This window comes from Acomys russatus, chromosome 31, assembly GCF_903995435.1.
Source record: "Acomys russatus chromosome 31, mAcoRus1.1, whole genome shotgun sequence".
NCBI classification, from domain to species: Eukaryota; Metazoa; Chordata; class Mammalia; order Rodentia; family Muridae; genus Acomys; species Acomys russatus.
In genome coordinates this window covers 36,731,320-36,748,462 of record NC_067167.1, presented here as the reverse complement: position 1 = coordinate 36,748,462, position 17,143 = coordinate 36,731,320, and the positions used below count along the sequence as shown (strand labels likewise).

Genomic DNA, 17,143 nt, shown 5'->3' with positions numbered 1-17,143 from the left:
AATAAGGGCCCGACTAATGACAAGTATAGTGGGAAGATTATTTCCCAGTTCTTGCATGTTTACATCTGTAACATGGAGTCCACGAAATGAGAAATAAAGTGGAATTGTTTTATAATTGGTTGCAATTTGCTCACTCTGTAAGTCACTTTTAAGTAGAATACTGACATGTTCTTTTAAATTTTATTTTGTTCATTTTCATTTGACAGATAACTGGTGTCGATGGCATCTACTCAGATATTTAATGTTAGCCTGTAAACCAACACTTTGAATGCTATTACCAATATCAGATCCTATTTAAGCACCCATATAACATTATGTCAGAATTACGGGATTACCACTTGTTTTCCTTGTATTGCTTTATATGTTGGTTTTTTTTTTCAGCATTAAATAAAATGCCATTCTTTATCATTATCCTGAATATTAATTTTTGAGTTATTAATTCACATGCTTAAAAAAACCTTTTTGGTATATTATGTAGAGCAAAGTTAATTTTTTATATAATTTGTAAGACAGTATCATAGATTCAGTTACAGTTTTCTGGATTATTTTGATTATATAGTTGGAATGGTAACAAAACCTGCAAATGAGCAATCCCAGGACTTCTCAATACACAACGAAGATTTTCCAGCATTACCTGGTTCCAGCTATAAAGATCCAACGTCAAGTAATGATGACAGCAAATCTGTAAGTTGCTCAGAATCACGGGTGTGAATGGTGTGGTTTTCTCCCCTGTAGAGTTACCTTACATTAACAGTTACTTACTACAGGGCTGTTTATCTTGTGCACTGTAATCATCTAACATCTGAAGAATGTGGAAAACTTTATAAACTTAGAAGATAGCCTATTATTTGCAAAGTTTGCAAATTTCTGTTGAACTTGTCAGTTAATTTAGACTTTTATTGTAGTCCCTGTCAGCTGGATCCCATGAAGTTTGATAATATAGACTTCTAAGGAGCTGTTTTTTTTCTTGAGTAAGTTTTCTCCTTGAAGAATCTTTCACACATTTTTATACCTGTGTTGATTCAGCCAGCTCAGCTTCTGATTTGTTTGACAAGCATGTTTATTTCTTTACCATTCCCTGCAAGGAGCTCCTTTTGCATGTGTGATGGGCTATTATTAAACGAAATGGTAAAGAAGATTGTTGGGTAAGGATGGACATAAGTGTGAATTTTAAGTTCATACATTCCTACTTTATCTTCGAGGTTGCTTTGGTACTATTTAAATATCATGCAAGTGTATGTGTAATTACTTTTATAGAAGTGTGTGTCCCCAAAGCAGAAAACCCTGAGACAAAGATACTTTTCATGCTTTCTCCCCTGTGGTCTATGATCAGAGATTTAAAAGAAAATGAAAAAAGACTGATTTTTCTCTAGATTTCCTTGTCCTTCAGTACTCAGATGTAGACACAGTATTTATTTATTTTATTTATTTGAGGCAGTTATAGGGACACAATTTTCAAGCAGAAAACAGGGAATTACTACCAGTTTAAATATAATCATGAATAACTAGCAAAGTATTGATAAATTTAAATGCACTTCTTTTTTTATATTTAGATTTTTAATATGTCTATTCAATAGGACTGGGCAGAAACTAACCCCCTAAGTTATCTTGATTTTTCCGAGCCCCACCTCCCATGCCATTTGCTCTAATCATTCGTATCTGGGCTACTTCCTATCCAAAATCCCATAAATACTTGCACATGTCTTTTACCAGGACTGCTTTTCTCCATTTGCTGATCCTCAGAACAAGCTCCTCCCAGCTATGTGCTTCTACTTCCTGTTTAACCCATGGTGACTCTGTTTTCTTTTTCCTCCTCTCCTCCGTCTGCACTCTCCTCTTCCTCTCCTGTGCTCCTCTGCTCTCCCAAGCCCTCTAACCTTAGCCCTGCCGCCCTCCCTCCCCAGGTATAGGCATTTATTGGCCAATCAGGGGTAATTCGGAGGCAAGGTTACACAGCTTCACTTGTTTTATAAACATATATATTTAACCCATTTTAATATCGCACTTTTCTTTTTCCGTGCTAGAATTTGAATACATCGGGGAAGACGACTTCAAGTACAGATGGACCCAAATTCCCTGGAGATAAAAGTTCCACAACACAAAACAATAATCAGCAGAAAAAGGGGATCCAGGTGTTACCTGACGGTGGGACTCCATAAATGCATCAGAGAGTCTAACGTACATTTTCTCTACTTTTCCTAATATAATAATTTCCTAATAAAAACAACTGTTTTTCTTAACCAGGTCGAGTTACTAACATTCCTCAAGGGATGGTGACGGACCAATTTGGAATGATCGGCCTGTTGACGTTTATCAGGGCAGCAGAGACAGACCCAGGAATGGTCCATCTTGCTTTAGGAAGTGACTTAACAACATTAGGCCTCAATCTGAACTCTCCTGAGTAAGTTTTTTTCTTCCACATTTGTATATACACCTACAGCAGTTGATAAATCTTATACCGTTGCCTTTTTCTTTTGAAGACAAAATAACAGAGGCAGGCGTTATAATGTATCCTTTGTCACCTGGACAGCCTTAGCCTTGTAGTTAATCTCATTGGCACATGCTATTACTGTATTTCCTCCTAAAAGTGAGGGGAGAAATTGGGGTGCGCCTTCTGATCCGATTGCTGTTTGTACTGTTTTACTGCTCTAAAAACTGGGTGCGTCTTATAGTCTGAAAAAACGGTATCTGCTACTACTTGCTGTTGCCTGCGTATTCTTGGGGTCATTCCTTCTGTCTAGACCATAGATGTATGTCACTGAGAAACACTGTTCTACAAGGATCTATCCATCCATCCATCCATCTATCATCTATCTCTATCTATCTATCCATCTATCTATCTATATCTATCTATCTACCTCTATCTATCCATCTATCTATCTATCTATATCTATCTATCTATCTATCTATATCTATCTATCTATCTATCCATCTATCTCTATCTATCTATATCTATCTATCTACCTCTATCTATCTATATCTATCTATCTATCTCTATCTATCTATCTGTCTGTCTATCCATCTATATCTATCTGTCTCTCCATCTATATCTATCTATCTATCTATATCTGTCTATCTATCTCTATCTATATCTATCTATCTATCTATCTGTCTGTCTGTCTGTCTGTCTATCTACAAGGAATTTGGGTCCATCCTTAGGCCACATCTTTATCCAACCCATTGATCTTGTCATTATTTCATTATTCAGAACTACAGCTTCTCCATAAGTTTAACTTCTTGTCTGCTTTCTGGCCATGTCTCTCTCTTTGGTGCTGTGGCTTCTGTAATCATTTGATTCTATTGGGACTTTTCATTGATAAACCTCAGTGTTCTTATCTCTTCCCCTTTGATGAACTCACTTCCTTCACACCATTAAATTTTATGGCCAGTTTAATTGCCTGGAACTCTATGGAACTCTTGACTGTGTTATTCTTCTCTCGGTCCTCATAGTAGTTACATCTTAAAATCTGTATTCATTGTTAATATATATTTGTTTCATTCTTGACCCATCTTCTGGTTGGACTACAGAAAACCCTAATTTCATTGTCTAGTCTTGCTTGACACTCATGCTTCAAAGTGAGTCCTTAATTTTGCAGGCAGTCTCATCTTTGATATCTGTGGTCCTTTCTGAACTTCAGGTTTGCTTGTGGGTATTTTTGTTTGTTTGTTTGTTGTTTTGCTGCTGTTATCCTGTGTGACCCTTTTATCAAGCCATGAATGGCTTTCCTCCTGTCCTTAACTCTTACATAATGGCCTGGCCTTTGTTTCTACTTTATGAAGAAAAGTGGGAGCAAATAGAAGAGGGCTTTAACCCAGTCCTGCCACCAAATCTAATGACCTGCCACCAGTCTAAATCTGACATGCCCTTGCCCAAGTATTTGGTCCATACTTACAAGTTTCTAAAATCTCCTGTGTGTGAATCTTAACGTTTTCTTCTTTCCATGGTGAAAGATTCCATACCAGTGATTTGCACATGTATCTACCCCTGAGCTATATCTTTAGCCCCCCAAGTCCTTGGAAATTGCTTTGCCTAGATCACGAGAACCCCCCAAAAAAACCACCAGTACTCGATACTGATGCAATACACACGAGGATATTTAATTTTTTGACTCGAGCTGGGCTCTGACAGGTACCAACACAGTGGTATCCAGAAAGAGCCTCGAACTCTGAGCTGAGGGTAAATTTATAGGTTCCTATCCCTCCCAGCGCCCCAAAGCAGGGAGGTTCCAGCCTGGCAAGGGCCTATTGATTGAGTAACATAAGGAGGCCTAATGTCCAAAGGTGACAGGCTACAGAAAAAGGCACCAAAACCACCCGTGGCTTAGCTTTCTCTGTTCTCTTTGTTCACTGCTTTGTCCGGGGAAGTGTCTGGTTTCTTATTAACCCTATCTCTGGTGGGCAGGAACAACTGTGGCCATAAAACTAGGTCTCTTGGCCTCTTAGTAACTCTATCTCAAGTGGGTAGAAAAGCTGGTTCCTCCCTGCAGCTGGCTAGATTATCTCCTGTAGGCCTATTTCTTAACTTTTGCCTCGGTGACCCTGAAATCTAATTTTATTTCTTCTGGTATCTCAAAATGGTCTTGCTTGTATGGCCTAGGGAGACTCCTTGACTAAGCCCTAACTAAGCTCCATTTCTGCCTGAATGATCATATTACAGGCACGTGCCTTGATTGCTATCTAACTTACACTTCTCTTGCATTATTTCTTAGTTACATGGAGATAAACATTTTCCAATCATATCAAAATATTTTATCTTACTTCAACTTTCTTTGAGTTACTGTCACATTTTTAGTTGGTGTTTTGTTTGTTTTTTAAGCAAAGCATCTCAAATGAGTAATCTTACTTTTTCTAATTTGTCTTCTGCCATTCTGTTAAACCCATTTTAGCTAGGATTCTGTTCCCACTGCTCACTAAGCTGTTCAGCAAGTTATCAGATGGTCTCCCACCACTAAGTTCAGTGGACCATGCTAATGCTTTCTCCTGGTGCCCACTCCTCACTTGGTTTTGAAGAAGTGGTTCTTACCCGATCACTGTGGCTCATCTCTCTCAAGTTTCCCTTGCTAAAGCCACCTCTCCTTTACCTTTAGGTTAGTCCTCTCTCTGCGTTTGTCCCTTGGATGATCTTGTCTAGGTTTTTGCTTCTAAGAACCATATAGATTGAAAATTCCAAACACACATTTCCATTTCAAACTTGAGATTTTAGATGCCATTACCAACTAAACACCTCTTACTGATCTGGCTCACACCTACACTGTCCATGCTTTCTGGTCTCCTTTAACACTTTCAGACTTGATACCATCCTGAATCCTCTCCTTCCTTTTTCCCTCAGATGCAGTTCTCTCAGATTGATACACAATCCCGTCACCTTGTCACTAAATCATTACCACTCTGGTTGGTTGCATGAATATTCTGTCAAGGGATCACTAGGCAGGACATGGTTTTCTTTCTACTCTTTCTGTACAGCTTTATGTAGCAGTCGAGATGATTCTTTCTAAATAGGCCATTCCTGTGCTCAACACCAAGTGTAGAGTAGTTGTTCCGTTCTAACATAGCCTCCGACGCCATGTCATTCTGACTCTCTCTTCTAGCCCGCCTCAGCAGCTGTGTCCTTGTTCCCTGTTGAACTTCACTGCCTTCTTACTCGACCCTCTTAGCAGGGCGTCTCCGCCTTAGATGTGGTAGTATTGCCCTGACTAGCACAGTGCTCCACCACACAATTACCTGTCATCATCGCTCTCATGCCCTTGAGTATTTGTTAAAATCTAAACTTGCCAAATCTGACTTGGACTGACCACCCCATTTAATTACACAACCAATCCCTACTTGCAGGCCCTCCCTGAAAAAAATTATACATCTATTATGCTAATTACCTTCCACCATCCAACATACTTAAACAGAAGTAAGTTTCACTGTATCCGCAGCCTTAGTTTTCATTCATTTAACTCTATTCAGAGTACCTAGGAGAGTCCAGGTGTGTATCACAGGCACTCAAGTACATACTTAGTCAGTGTGAAATCTTGCTCCTAATCATTACAGATTTGGATGAGGTGTACATGGAAACTAATTTAATTGGAGAGTAATCTATGAGTGAATTTAAAGCGTTGTTAATTATAGCTATTTTAAAGTAGAACATTTAAATTATGTGCCTAAGTACACCTTAATTTTCTGTGCTGTATATTCTATTGCGGACATACTGAAGGAAGCAGTCAGTTCCGTTTTATTTTCCTGCTATAAAGTTGTAGTAAACTCAAGAAAGAAAACCAGGAAGGATGCTTATTTTTTTATTTGAATTCTGCTGCTGCTTCTTTTCCCAAAATTAAGTTAGAAATATATTTTTCTACTTTGTTCTTTAAAGTGGCTTCTTTTTTACTTCTTGTTCAGAAATCTCTACCCCAAGTTTGCATCACCCTGGGCCTCTTCACCTTGTCGGCCTCAAGACATAGGTAGGAGAATCTATTTTTGTACGGAATTTTTTTAAGGTGTTTTCTAAAAATCAGTTAATAACACCTTTTTGTGTTTTATTATGCAGACTTCCATGTTCCCTCTGAATATTTAACAAACATTCATATTAGGGATAAGGTGAGTAGAGCTTGTTCTTAGTCAGTGTGGACTTGATCTATTTCTTGTCAGTTCAGACAGCATGATAACCTACCAGCAATCCTGGGGATATGTTTTTATATGCCCATGAAGTTACGTATATAACAGTTTTATTTCTATTTTTGTTAATAATATTAACGTTTTGGGTCTTATTTTTAAAACCAAACAGTACTACGACTGGTAAAAAGTAGTTCCTATAATTAATAATTATAACCATATTGAATGAAAATTAACTTGGAAATTTTGGTTTTATTCTCCAGACATTCTCATTTTATGCCCTTATTTGTAAGAAAGATTTTTCCTTTACAAATTCTATGCATATAATGGAACAGGCTGAAACACCTTTTTAAAATTATCCCCGGCACTTTTTCACTGCCTGTGCCACGCCAGTACTGTAGACCTGAGGCCACAGTTGCCTAAGTGTTCCAGAATCTTTCCTTAGATCGACGTGACAGTACTGGAGAATACTTAGCAAGCATTCACGTTAGGGATACGGTGATAATATACGTTCACAACTGCCACTTGAATAGGAGAACAGTGGGGAGAAAACTGCACTCACTGAGTTATGAGAAAAACCAGTGAATATTTAGGTAGCCTACGCTTTAGATACTTTGTTGTTGCACTCACCCTTAGTTTACAGTTTTGTAGGCTGTTTTCTACTTTGTGGAAGGAAATATGAAAAAGTTTTCTTTTAGTCATTCATTTAAACAAAATGAAGTGATACCTCTATGATATTTATGCTTATTGGTATAATGAAGTGTAAAAATGTGCATGCAGATTCACAAAGCTATGTAGCTGGCAGTCCATGAGACACTTACGTGCCCTTGATGTTTTAATTTATTTGAATGAAGAAACCCTTGAAATCTCCAGCTTCCTGACTGTTTCATATTTCATTGTGAAATGACGGTTGTCTGTGCTAAGTGAAGAATTTCTGTTCATCCTTCAAATTTTCATTTTAGTGGCAGCAATTGTGTTTTCAAGTTTTGGAATTTGTTTTACACCTCAGCATAATTTATTTGTGTCTTATAGCTGGCTGCAATCAAGCTTGGACGATACGGAGAAGACCTCCTTTTCTATCTCTACTACATGAACGGAGGAGACGTGTTACAGCTCTTGGCTGCAGTAGAGCTGTATGTTCAAGTGCCTGTCACTTTCTCATTGCATCTTGGATATTCTGGAGGGTTTTTAAGTGATGGTGGCTATAGTTTTGTTTTTTATTGAAAATTCTCCTTTCTATGATATTTTAAGTTGTTGGCAGGGATATTGTTGGTGGTAAAATGCTTGTCTAGTATCTCCAGACCTTAGCTTTCTTCCCTGGCTCATCAGAGCAACCACCACCACCACCACCAACAACAACAACAACAAAAAGAAAGATAGAAAGAAAAGACTATGAATTGTTTTTATATTTAGTAAAATGAATTTTGTTTATATTGAAACACATTACAGCTGGATAATCATTGGAACATAAAACGAATTATAAACTGAATGCCAACTCCATGGAGTGACATACTTGGTGAATTGAATGTTTTGAATGTCTGAGTTGTAAACTAGGACTCAAGGTTGTGGTTCTTAAAGAACCACAGCTGTTTATGATGCATAGACACAGGACCTCGTCACTTAATACACATCAGTGACTGTTGCACAGACAAGACCCTGCATGTTTGTGCCTTTCTGTTGATACTGAAATGTCAGTTTCTAAATTTTCTCAGTTGAGAGAATTTACTTTTTGCTTTTTTCCCCATTTCCTTCTCATTTTTGTGACATGAGGGTAAACCCTATTACATTTAATCTAGTCACAAGTAAATTTACTGACTCACTCATCCATCTGTAATTGCAATTTTTTTTTTTTTTTTTTTTTTTTTTTTGCCATTTCATTATGTCTGTGAACTACTGAAGTGTGTTTGTAGGAAAGCCTGTGTTTACATGGAGGCTCATCATTGTGGGACATCTGTCGCTTTAGATGTTGCTACCCCAATATAAGGGCTCTTGATTGCTTGCCTAGGTTCTGATGACATCCTCCTGGGTTTTGTTTGTTTATCACCTAAATTTTAAAAATAGGATTTAGAAAATAGATATTTTGTTGTCATCATAGCTATAAAATTGTGTGAATTTAAGTAGTCAATTCAAATTGGCTTTTTACTTAATTGGATTGCTTTAGTATGTACTTCAATTTCTGTTTCTATTATTTGCTCAATATCTTTTATCTTTCTTTGGTCCATCTGCCCTAGTTTTATTATATCATTCAAATAACTTTTAAAATATTTTGTCTACTAAAGTTGATTCAACTTAATAAAAGCATGTATTTTAAAGAATATGCTTTTATTGTAAATAAAGTTATATTTAATGGCAGAGTGAGATAAAGAAGCTTCCATATGTACACGCTTGATACATAATTTTTTGAGAAAAATTTGCCACATGTATAAAATGTTTAGTGTGGGTCATATGAAAAATTAACTGTGTTTCTCTTTTAAAAATTGAAGTTTTAACCGTGATTGGAGATACCACAAGGAGGAGCGGGTATGGATTACCAGGGCACCAGGCATGGAGCCTACGATGAAAACCAACACGTATGAGCGGGGAACCTACTACTTCTTCGACTGTCTCAACTGGAGGAAAGTAGCTAAGGTATAGTTTCCCATGTGCAAGATGTATGAATATACACTTTAAAGAATGGCCTCGGCTTGCTAATAGGCAGCAATACGTCTGTTCGTTCCATAATGTCAGTTCTTTGCCAACCCTCATAGGAGTGCCCAAAACCAGCTCATTTTATGAATAGGAAAATTATTAAACTTGGTAAGATATTTTTATGATTTAGGGTAAGACTTATTAACATTTGAAATATTTTTATGACTGCCAAATTATTAAATAAAGCTGCTCTCTTACAGTCTCAGTCACATGTTTTCATATTTTTATTTTACACGGGGTGAGGCCTCTCTAAGAAAGAGCAGTTTGTAAGGCTCTGTATACCTGTTTGGGAACGGCTGCTGCTGAGTAGTGGCTTGCTGATCATGTCATGGTGGAGAATTGCAGGCACTCATAGTTGATTGTTCCTGTGCATAAACACTGACGGGGAAATGGGCTGTACAGAAAGGTTAATTATTTAGCTCTATTTGGGTTTTGTGACTTTGCTTTCTTACAAATCTTGTCAAAGGAAAATGTCCCCTTTGCATTGTGTAGGATTTTGTGTCAGTAGATATCTTGCACTTGGGTACAGTCCGTGGCTAGTGCTTTTCTCAGTCAGCTTGATGTGAATATGACTTACATCCAGCTCCAGAGAGCCCCATTTCTCTGAGTGATTATCAGCATCACAAAAGCAGTTTTTAAAGTAAATTTAAACAGGAAAAAAATATTTCTGACAATTGAGCTCTTTGGGGAGTATTTTTTTTTTCAATGCACTAAATTGACGAGATGTTTTCATTTTAAGAAGACAATATGAAGTGTGATCAGATACAAACCATAGAAAAGGTAAAGCTTAAAGAGATGGAAAAAGTTGAATGCAGTAGAAAATATAGAAGAGGGTAAACATTTTTGTTTTTGTTTTGTTTTTTAGGTTTCTCAATGGTAACTCTTTGGTGCTCAGTCCTTAGACTGTGTCTGTTATGTCAGTAGTTGTAACTAATGGAAATGTCTTAGTTTCAAAGATTATATCTTGTTCTTACCATTTTAGTGAGATAGAAGTAATTAAATTTTAGTAATGTGTTTGGTTGATTATTTTTTGCTTTTTGTTTTTTTTTTTGTTGTTGTTGTTGTTGTTTTGTGTTTTTTTTTGTTTGTTTGGTTGGTTGGTTTTTTTTGCACTTTTTTGGAGGAGGTTAGAATGTTTGTTTGGGGTTTGGATCGTTTGTTTGGTCAGTTGGTTCCTTAAATAGTATAGCAAAAGCATGGGTTTCTTCTTTGACCTTGTGTGGATTTTCTTTCTATGGCTCTGTCCTATTTTCTAAAATGGGTATCATGAAGATTGAATGAAAACATGTATGCACACATCCATACTGTGGGCACATGTTGGATATGTGTTTAGTACTGATTGTTCCAAACATTGTTCTTCTGGCTAAATCATGGTTCTCCGGTTTTAGCTTGCATGAGAATTGCCTGGGGAACGTGCTCAGCAGACTGTGGAGCCGTACTTGTGCTGTGTCAGATCTAGCCAAGTCTGTGGCTGGGCTCTAGGCCTGGGGTCATCCTAGGAAGATGGCTGGCTCTGGACAAGGCCAAACTTCTCAGTTGGATGGGTCTTTGGAGGAAGAACGTCTATTAGTAAAGACTGAAGCTTTGTATATTCACCTTGAAGCTCTGTGCTCAATAATTTGAATTCTAAGTGCATATACAAAAAGGAATGTACTTGAGCAGTGCAGCGCTTTATCATTCTAGCTAAAAACTGAGCTAGATTATGTGTTAGGAAATCAACTTAAATGAAAAAAAATAGTTTTTGAGAATTATGTTCTCTTTGTAATGTGAGATAATTAGAAACACTAATATAAGAGCCTTTTACTTTGTACAGAAACAATTCCCAACCTAAATGTTTCCTATATAAAATATAAGACCAATATGGTATTATGCTTGTTAAACAATTTTGCCAAATTTTACCTCTCTCTTGATACAGTTGAGCAGCCATCTTCACTTACTAGGAAACTTGGCGGTGAAGTAGGGCGGTAAACCTTGAGTAGCATACCATTCAGTGATGCTCTAAGCCGTCTCTCTAACCCGCACGCTGGCTGACTGCATAGTGACGGAACATAGTCAGAACTGTTGGTTTCTACCAAGCGTTAATGAGCAGTGCATGAATTGATTATAGTGAAATATAATTTTTGCAGTGACTATTTACAGATGTGTTCTGTACTTACCATAACTTGCTTAATGTTAAGACATTTTAGTTGTTCTTATTAACAGACTTTATAAAACTATAGAATATTCATAAATATGTCATGCCTTATCAGCCATAGATTTGCAGAGTGAGTGGAGTTTGCAGAATAGCAGATTAAGAGTGTAATGTGACTAGTGTGCTTCAGTAATGGTGTGGTGCTGCGTCCTTGTAAGGGACTGAACAGTGGGGACTGCTCTGAGTTACTCACCATTGCCAGAAAGTATAATAGTAAGAGAAATACTTAACAGATTATTTAAATCAGAACCGTGATCCCCTAAGATATAAATATGACCTCCAGTTCTAGGTAGCTATTTACTTTTGGAATTTCCAGTCATAATGTAGATGGTGCATGGCTGTAATACTGTCACTGTTGAGGCAGACCCCTGTGAGTTCTAGGATACTCAGGGCTATGTATAGCAAGATCCTCTCAGCAAAAATAGCAAGAAGAATAATAATGTACATAAAATGTTGACATTTTGTCTGTTTTATTTTGAGGTGACCCTAAATAATTAGCAAGGCATGGTGTCCTGTAATTTCGCTAGTATAGATTACATATGTAATTTACTAGGTAAAGGGTTTATGTCATTTTTTTCCCCTGTTCATTTTTTAGGTGAGGAAGCCGTCCTTATTATCTAACTATAGCTTTCTCAAATTAAAAACTTCAAATTGCAGGCTTCTTATAACCAGCTTACCCTTGTAGACATTACAGGACTTCTGGTACATAATATCTTTGATGCCTGACTGGTACATATCAGTACATCTTTATGCCTTAATTAACTATGTGTTTCTTCACAAAGTATTTGTAGTAACTATCTTTAACATACTTTGTTGCTTTCCAAAATTTAAGTATGAACTTACTGTAGTTAGGAGACAACTGATAATTTTCTGAAATTAGAACAGTGATGGTGTTACTTTTATAAATGCTAAGTTTTGAGTCCAATGTGTGTAAATTGCATTCTACTTAAGTAACTTTGTGTTGGGGGGGGTGGGAGGGGTCGATACCTATGGTTTTTTTTTCTTTTGAAAATTAGTTTATTTTATGTGCATTGGCGTTTTGCCTGCATGTATGTCTGTGTGAAGACGTAGAATCCCCTGGAACAATAGTTACAGACAATTGTGAGCTGCCATGTAGGTACTGGGAATTGAACCCGGGTCCTCTGGAAGAGCAACCAGTGCTTTTAACCGCTGAGTCATTTCTCCAACCCCTGATTTTCCTAATAGGAAACTGAGTCATGAAAAGGTTGCTTTCCACATATCTAGAATACTTTTTAGGTTTTTAAAATCATCATCCTGCAACAATATTTTCTACTAGATATTAAAGTCGGTCTTGAAAACTTAAGTGTTGTGTTTCTAAAGCACGTGAAGAAGGCATCTTAGTTGCTGTTCTGTGGCTGTGGAGGGACACCGTGCCACAACAGCTCTTAGGAAAGAAAGCATTTAATTGGGGCTGACTTAGAGTTCAGAGGGTCAGTCTAGTATCGTCATGGCTGGGAGCATGGTGGCCGCAGGCAGACATGATACTGGAGAAGGAGCTAGGAGTCCTGTGTTTGATCCAAAGGCAGCAGGGAGAAGGGGGAGCCTGGGCGTGGCAAGGGCTTTTGAAACCTCAGAAGCAACCCCAGTGACACACTTCCTCTGACAAGGCCACACCTCCTAATCCTTCTGATCTTATCAAGCAGTCCTACTCTCTCATGACTGAGCATTCAAATATCTGGGCTTATGCAGACCATTCTTAAGCCACCACAGAAGGCTTGTTGTGCTAATTCATGAGCTGTTATACTTTGACTAAGGGCTCCATGCTATTACAAGCATCTGATGTAGACACAGCAATTTCCTTTTACGTTCTGCCCAAGAGTGTATATCCAAGAGTGTGTGTCTATGTGTATGACGTTGACATAAAAGAGATGCTATAGATAAGTTAGATTGGTTAGGGAGCACAGCGGTAATAGTGAGGCAAAGTTCATATACTTGAGGAAGAATAAAAATATGTGGAAGACAGAAGACAAAAAAATTGTCAATAAAAGACAAGATTTGACCCATATAATTTCTGAGTATTTCATGAATATTTTTTAATTATTAAAATATTTATGCTCCCTAGATTTAAAGTGGTGCTTTTTTTTAAATGTAGGGGAAATACATTGATGAGGTTAGTTAATTTAAGTACTACTAATAAAGCAGTGTAGCTTACCAGTGTGAATAAAATGTGACTAAGAGCTTGTCATTTTTCAAAGTTGTAGTTAAGCTTTTTATACGTGTATATTATAGAAACCAAGATTCATTCGCATTCCAAAGAATGGTTTAACTGCAAGAGTTTTGCTAGTTGTGAATGTGGATGTTGAGTTTCAGGCAGGGGAGGCTCTGCTGCTTATGGGAGGCCAAGGATGGCAGCTGTTGTCTGCTCTTCCCCTCTGGCCAACAAGCAGCCATTGTGCCTTTCTGTCACATGACAGGGATCTTTTTAAAGGATAAAGTGACCACAGTGAATCATAAACATTTGTGAAGGCACAAGGTTTTTTCCAAGTTAGTTGGAGGATATAATGAAGTGAATTTGTTTTGAATCTTGGGTTAAAAGTAGAACAAAATAAAAACACATAAAACTACCACGTGTTATACTAGGAAGGGAAGAGCCTGCTGAGTTTGGAACCTAGTCTTCAGCACTGTCTTGTAGAAAATAAAATCCTACTTCCCAGGATACTTATGACCACTAGAAAAAAATAGCTCTATCTTTAGTTTTACTTCATACAAGGCTGTCAAGTTACATGTCTTAATTGTTATTGTGAGTTTTGAATACTTGATTTGGTGTCCAAAAGTTTGATTGCTGTTGCCTAAGATTTCATTTTTACTAAATAATATAAAATTTCATTTAGTTTAATAATGGAAGCATCCATTATGGAGTCAGCTTAACTTGAGACACGCTCAAATAAGGTTCTAGAAGAAGATAGATGTTTGGGGGTTTTATGTTATTGGTGGTGGTGGTGGTTTTCAGTTTTTTTAGTTTACAGTTACATTTGTGTGTAGTGCTGATCACAAAAACTTAGCATTCTTACTTTTTAAAACTCACGCAGCCGGATGCTGGCACAAACCTGTAACCTCAGTATTCAGGATGCTGGGGTGGGTGCGATTGTGAGTTTGAAGCTAGCTTGGGCTATGTAGGGAGTTTCAAAACCAGGCTAAACTACCTAGCAAGACCTTGTCTCAAAAAAAGTGCGGCAGGGTCAGCAAGATGGCTCTGTGGTACAGACACTGGCCAACAAGCCAGAGGACCTGAGCTGAGCTACACGATGCAAGCAAGACCCAGCTTCTGCAGGCTGTCCTCTGTGTGCCTGTGCTGTCTGCTTGCCGCCCACAAATAAGCATCTAAAATATAAACAAACTGTAACATATTTGGACAGTTTGATGAAAATCGGTAATCCAGTTAGCCTTCAGAGAGTCATACTCCAAAACCATTGTCTAGTTTTAAGTGGCCACTAAATTATCTGTCGTTTATGAAATGGGAGTTGTAGAGACGTATGCGTTTTCAGCTCATTGTTTTCCTGAAATTTTAACGAGCTTAAAGAATAACTTCGCTTCAAAAAAAATTATCACTAAGGGTTATTAGAAAACGCCTCATTTTAAACATGAATAAAATGTCAGGGTTTTTTGTTCTGGTTTTGTTTTTTGTACTTTACTGAAATGCTTTATTTACACATCCTGTAATCTTCAGACTTTAGCATTAGAGCTAAAATAATTTCACCTTTTATTTTTAAATAAAATTTGCACAGAATTCTTATATATACATATCTCTGAATTGCTGATTTTACATTCATAAACTCTGTACTTGTGTACTTAGCAGAGAGGAGGCACAGAACATTACTGTTGTTCAGACTGTTTACTTAAAACGGTAAAGAGCTAGTATGCCTCTGTCTCTGTTCACTCTTGGTGCAGTCATTTTAATTGTTCATATGATAAATGTACTTAGCCAAAAAATAAAACCTTAAAAGAGAGTCACTTAGACTAGAGCTGCAGTCCAGTGCTAGACTAGTAAGACGGCTCAGCAGGCGAAGGCTCTTGCCAAGGAGGCTGCTGACCTGTCTGAGGTTGATTCCCAAACCCACATGGCCGGAGGCAGATTGTCCTCTGGCCCTCACAAATGTACTCTGTCTGTCTGTCTGTCTGTCTGTCTGTGTCCCCTTCCCTGTCTCTCTGTGTGTGTGTGTGTGTGTGTGTGTGTGTGTGTGTGTGTGTGTGTGTGTGTCTCTCTCTCTCTCTCTCTCTCTCACACACACACACACACACACACCCACACACTGTTTTTAAAAGAGAACTGTAAGTAATTTAAATTCTCAGTATCTGATGTTCTTTTATAGGAGTTCCATCTGGAGTATGACAAGTTAGAAGAGAGGCCTCACCTGCCGTCCACCTTCAACTACAACCCTGCTCAGCAAGCCTTCTAAAAAAGACTTCCCTTTTCTTGGGGTATGGCTGTCTCAGCACAATACTCGGCATAACTGCAGAACTGATGTGGCTCAGGCACCCTGGGTTTCATTCCTTGAGGATCTGGCAATTGGCTTACGTTCAGGGTCACCATTTGAGGTCCTGCCTTACCAATTATGTGCTGCCCAACAACTAAATTTGTAATTTGTTTTCTCTAGTTTGAGCAGGGTCTGAATTTTTTTCATTTATTTTCTTTTTGCCAGCAGACAGACTTGGGTCTATAAAGACAAGCAAGTACACTGACAGAAGTTTCCATTTAGTTTCTTAAATGTAAAAAAGAAAACCCACAAAAGACTCAACAAAATTAGACCACAAAACTTGCATTGTTCATTGTAGCACTATTGGTAATAAAATAACAGATGTTTGTGCATTTTTATGTGAAGATCCTTCTCGTATTTCCTTTGGAAGGATGAGCAAGGTCTGCTTCTTTCATTTTACTTCCCTTCTGTTTCTGAAAGGCAGTTTCGCCAGGCTGACTGCAAGAATATGACTGTAGAAGAGAGTGCCACAGTCTCTGTGGCTTCCAGGGCTGTGTTGTTACTGAGCTTCATCTTTCCAGAATGAGCAAAACACTGTCCAGTCTTTGTTACGATTTTGTAATAAATGTGTACATTTTTTTTAAATTTTGGACATCACATGAATAAAGGTATGTATGTACGAATGTGTATATATTATATATATGACATCTATTTTGGAAAATGTTTGCCCTGCTGTACCTCATTTTTAGGAGGTGTGCATGGATGCAATATATGAAAACGGGACATTCTGGAACTGCTGGTCAGGGGACTTTGTCGCCCTGTGCACTAAAGGGCCAGATTTTCAGCAGCCAAGGACATCCATACCCAAGTGAATGTGATGGGACTTCAAGACGTGAACTGAGACAATTCACTCTGGCTGTTTGAACAGCAGCGTTTCATAGGAAGAGAAAAAAGATCAATCTTGTATTTTCTGACCACATAAAGGCTTCTTCTCTTTGTAATAAAGTAGAAAAGCTCTCCTCACTGCAGTGTTGGCTTTGATTTGAAATTGTGAAATTTCTTCTTCAACATGAGAAACACAGAAAACAAGTTTACAAATACACTGGTATGACTAGATTTAAATCCCCCCCTTCGCTCCCCCTTTCCAGCTATTAGCAAATAAGCTAACGGATCCTCAGTGTGGGCCCTCTTACTTGTCATTTAAAAGGCACCTCAGCATTAACCCTGGGAGAAA

The 17,143-nt window shown here is 37.8% G+C and overlaps 1 protein-coding gene across 7 annotated transcripts in view; it reads left to right on the top strand.

The window, feature by feature from the left end:
• Cnot2 (CCR4-NOT transcription complex subunit 2) overlaps window positions 1–16,932 on the top strand; it is a 93,890-nt gene extending 76,958 nt beyond the window's left edge. For all 7 annotated transcript variants that reach the window (XM_051139735.1, XM_051139730.1, XM_051139734.1 and 4 more), the window contains 8 exons: window positions 560–684; window positions 2,025–2,145; window positions 2,245–2,401; window positions 6,382–6,443; window positions 6,530–6,579; window positions 7,627–7,727; window positions 9,078–9,222; window positions 15,805–16,932. In XM_051139735.1, the coding sequence (XP_050995692.1) occupies window positions 560–684; window positions 2,025–2,145; window positions 2,245–2,401; window positions 6,382–6,443; window positions 6,530–6,579; window positions 7,627–7,727; window positions 9,078–9,222; window positions 15,805–15,891 (848 nt within the window). In that variant the 3' untranslated portion in view covers window positions 15,892–16,932. The remainder of the gene's footprint in view (window positions 1–559; window positions 685–2,024; window positions 2,146–2,244; window positions 2,402–6,381; window positions 6,444–6,529; window positions 6,580–7,626; window positions 7,728–9,077; window positions 9,223–15,804) is intronic.
• Window positions 16,933–17,143: the final 211 nt, after the last annotated feature.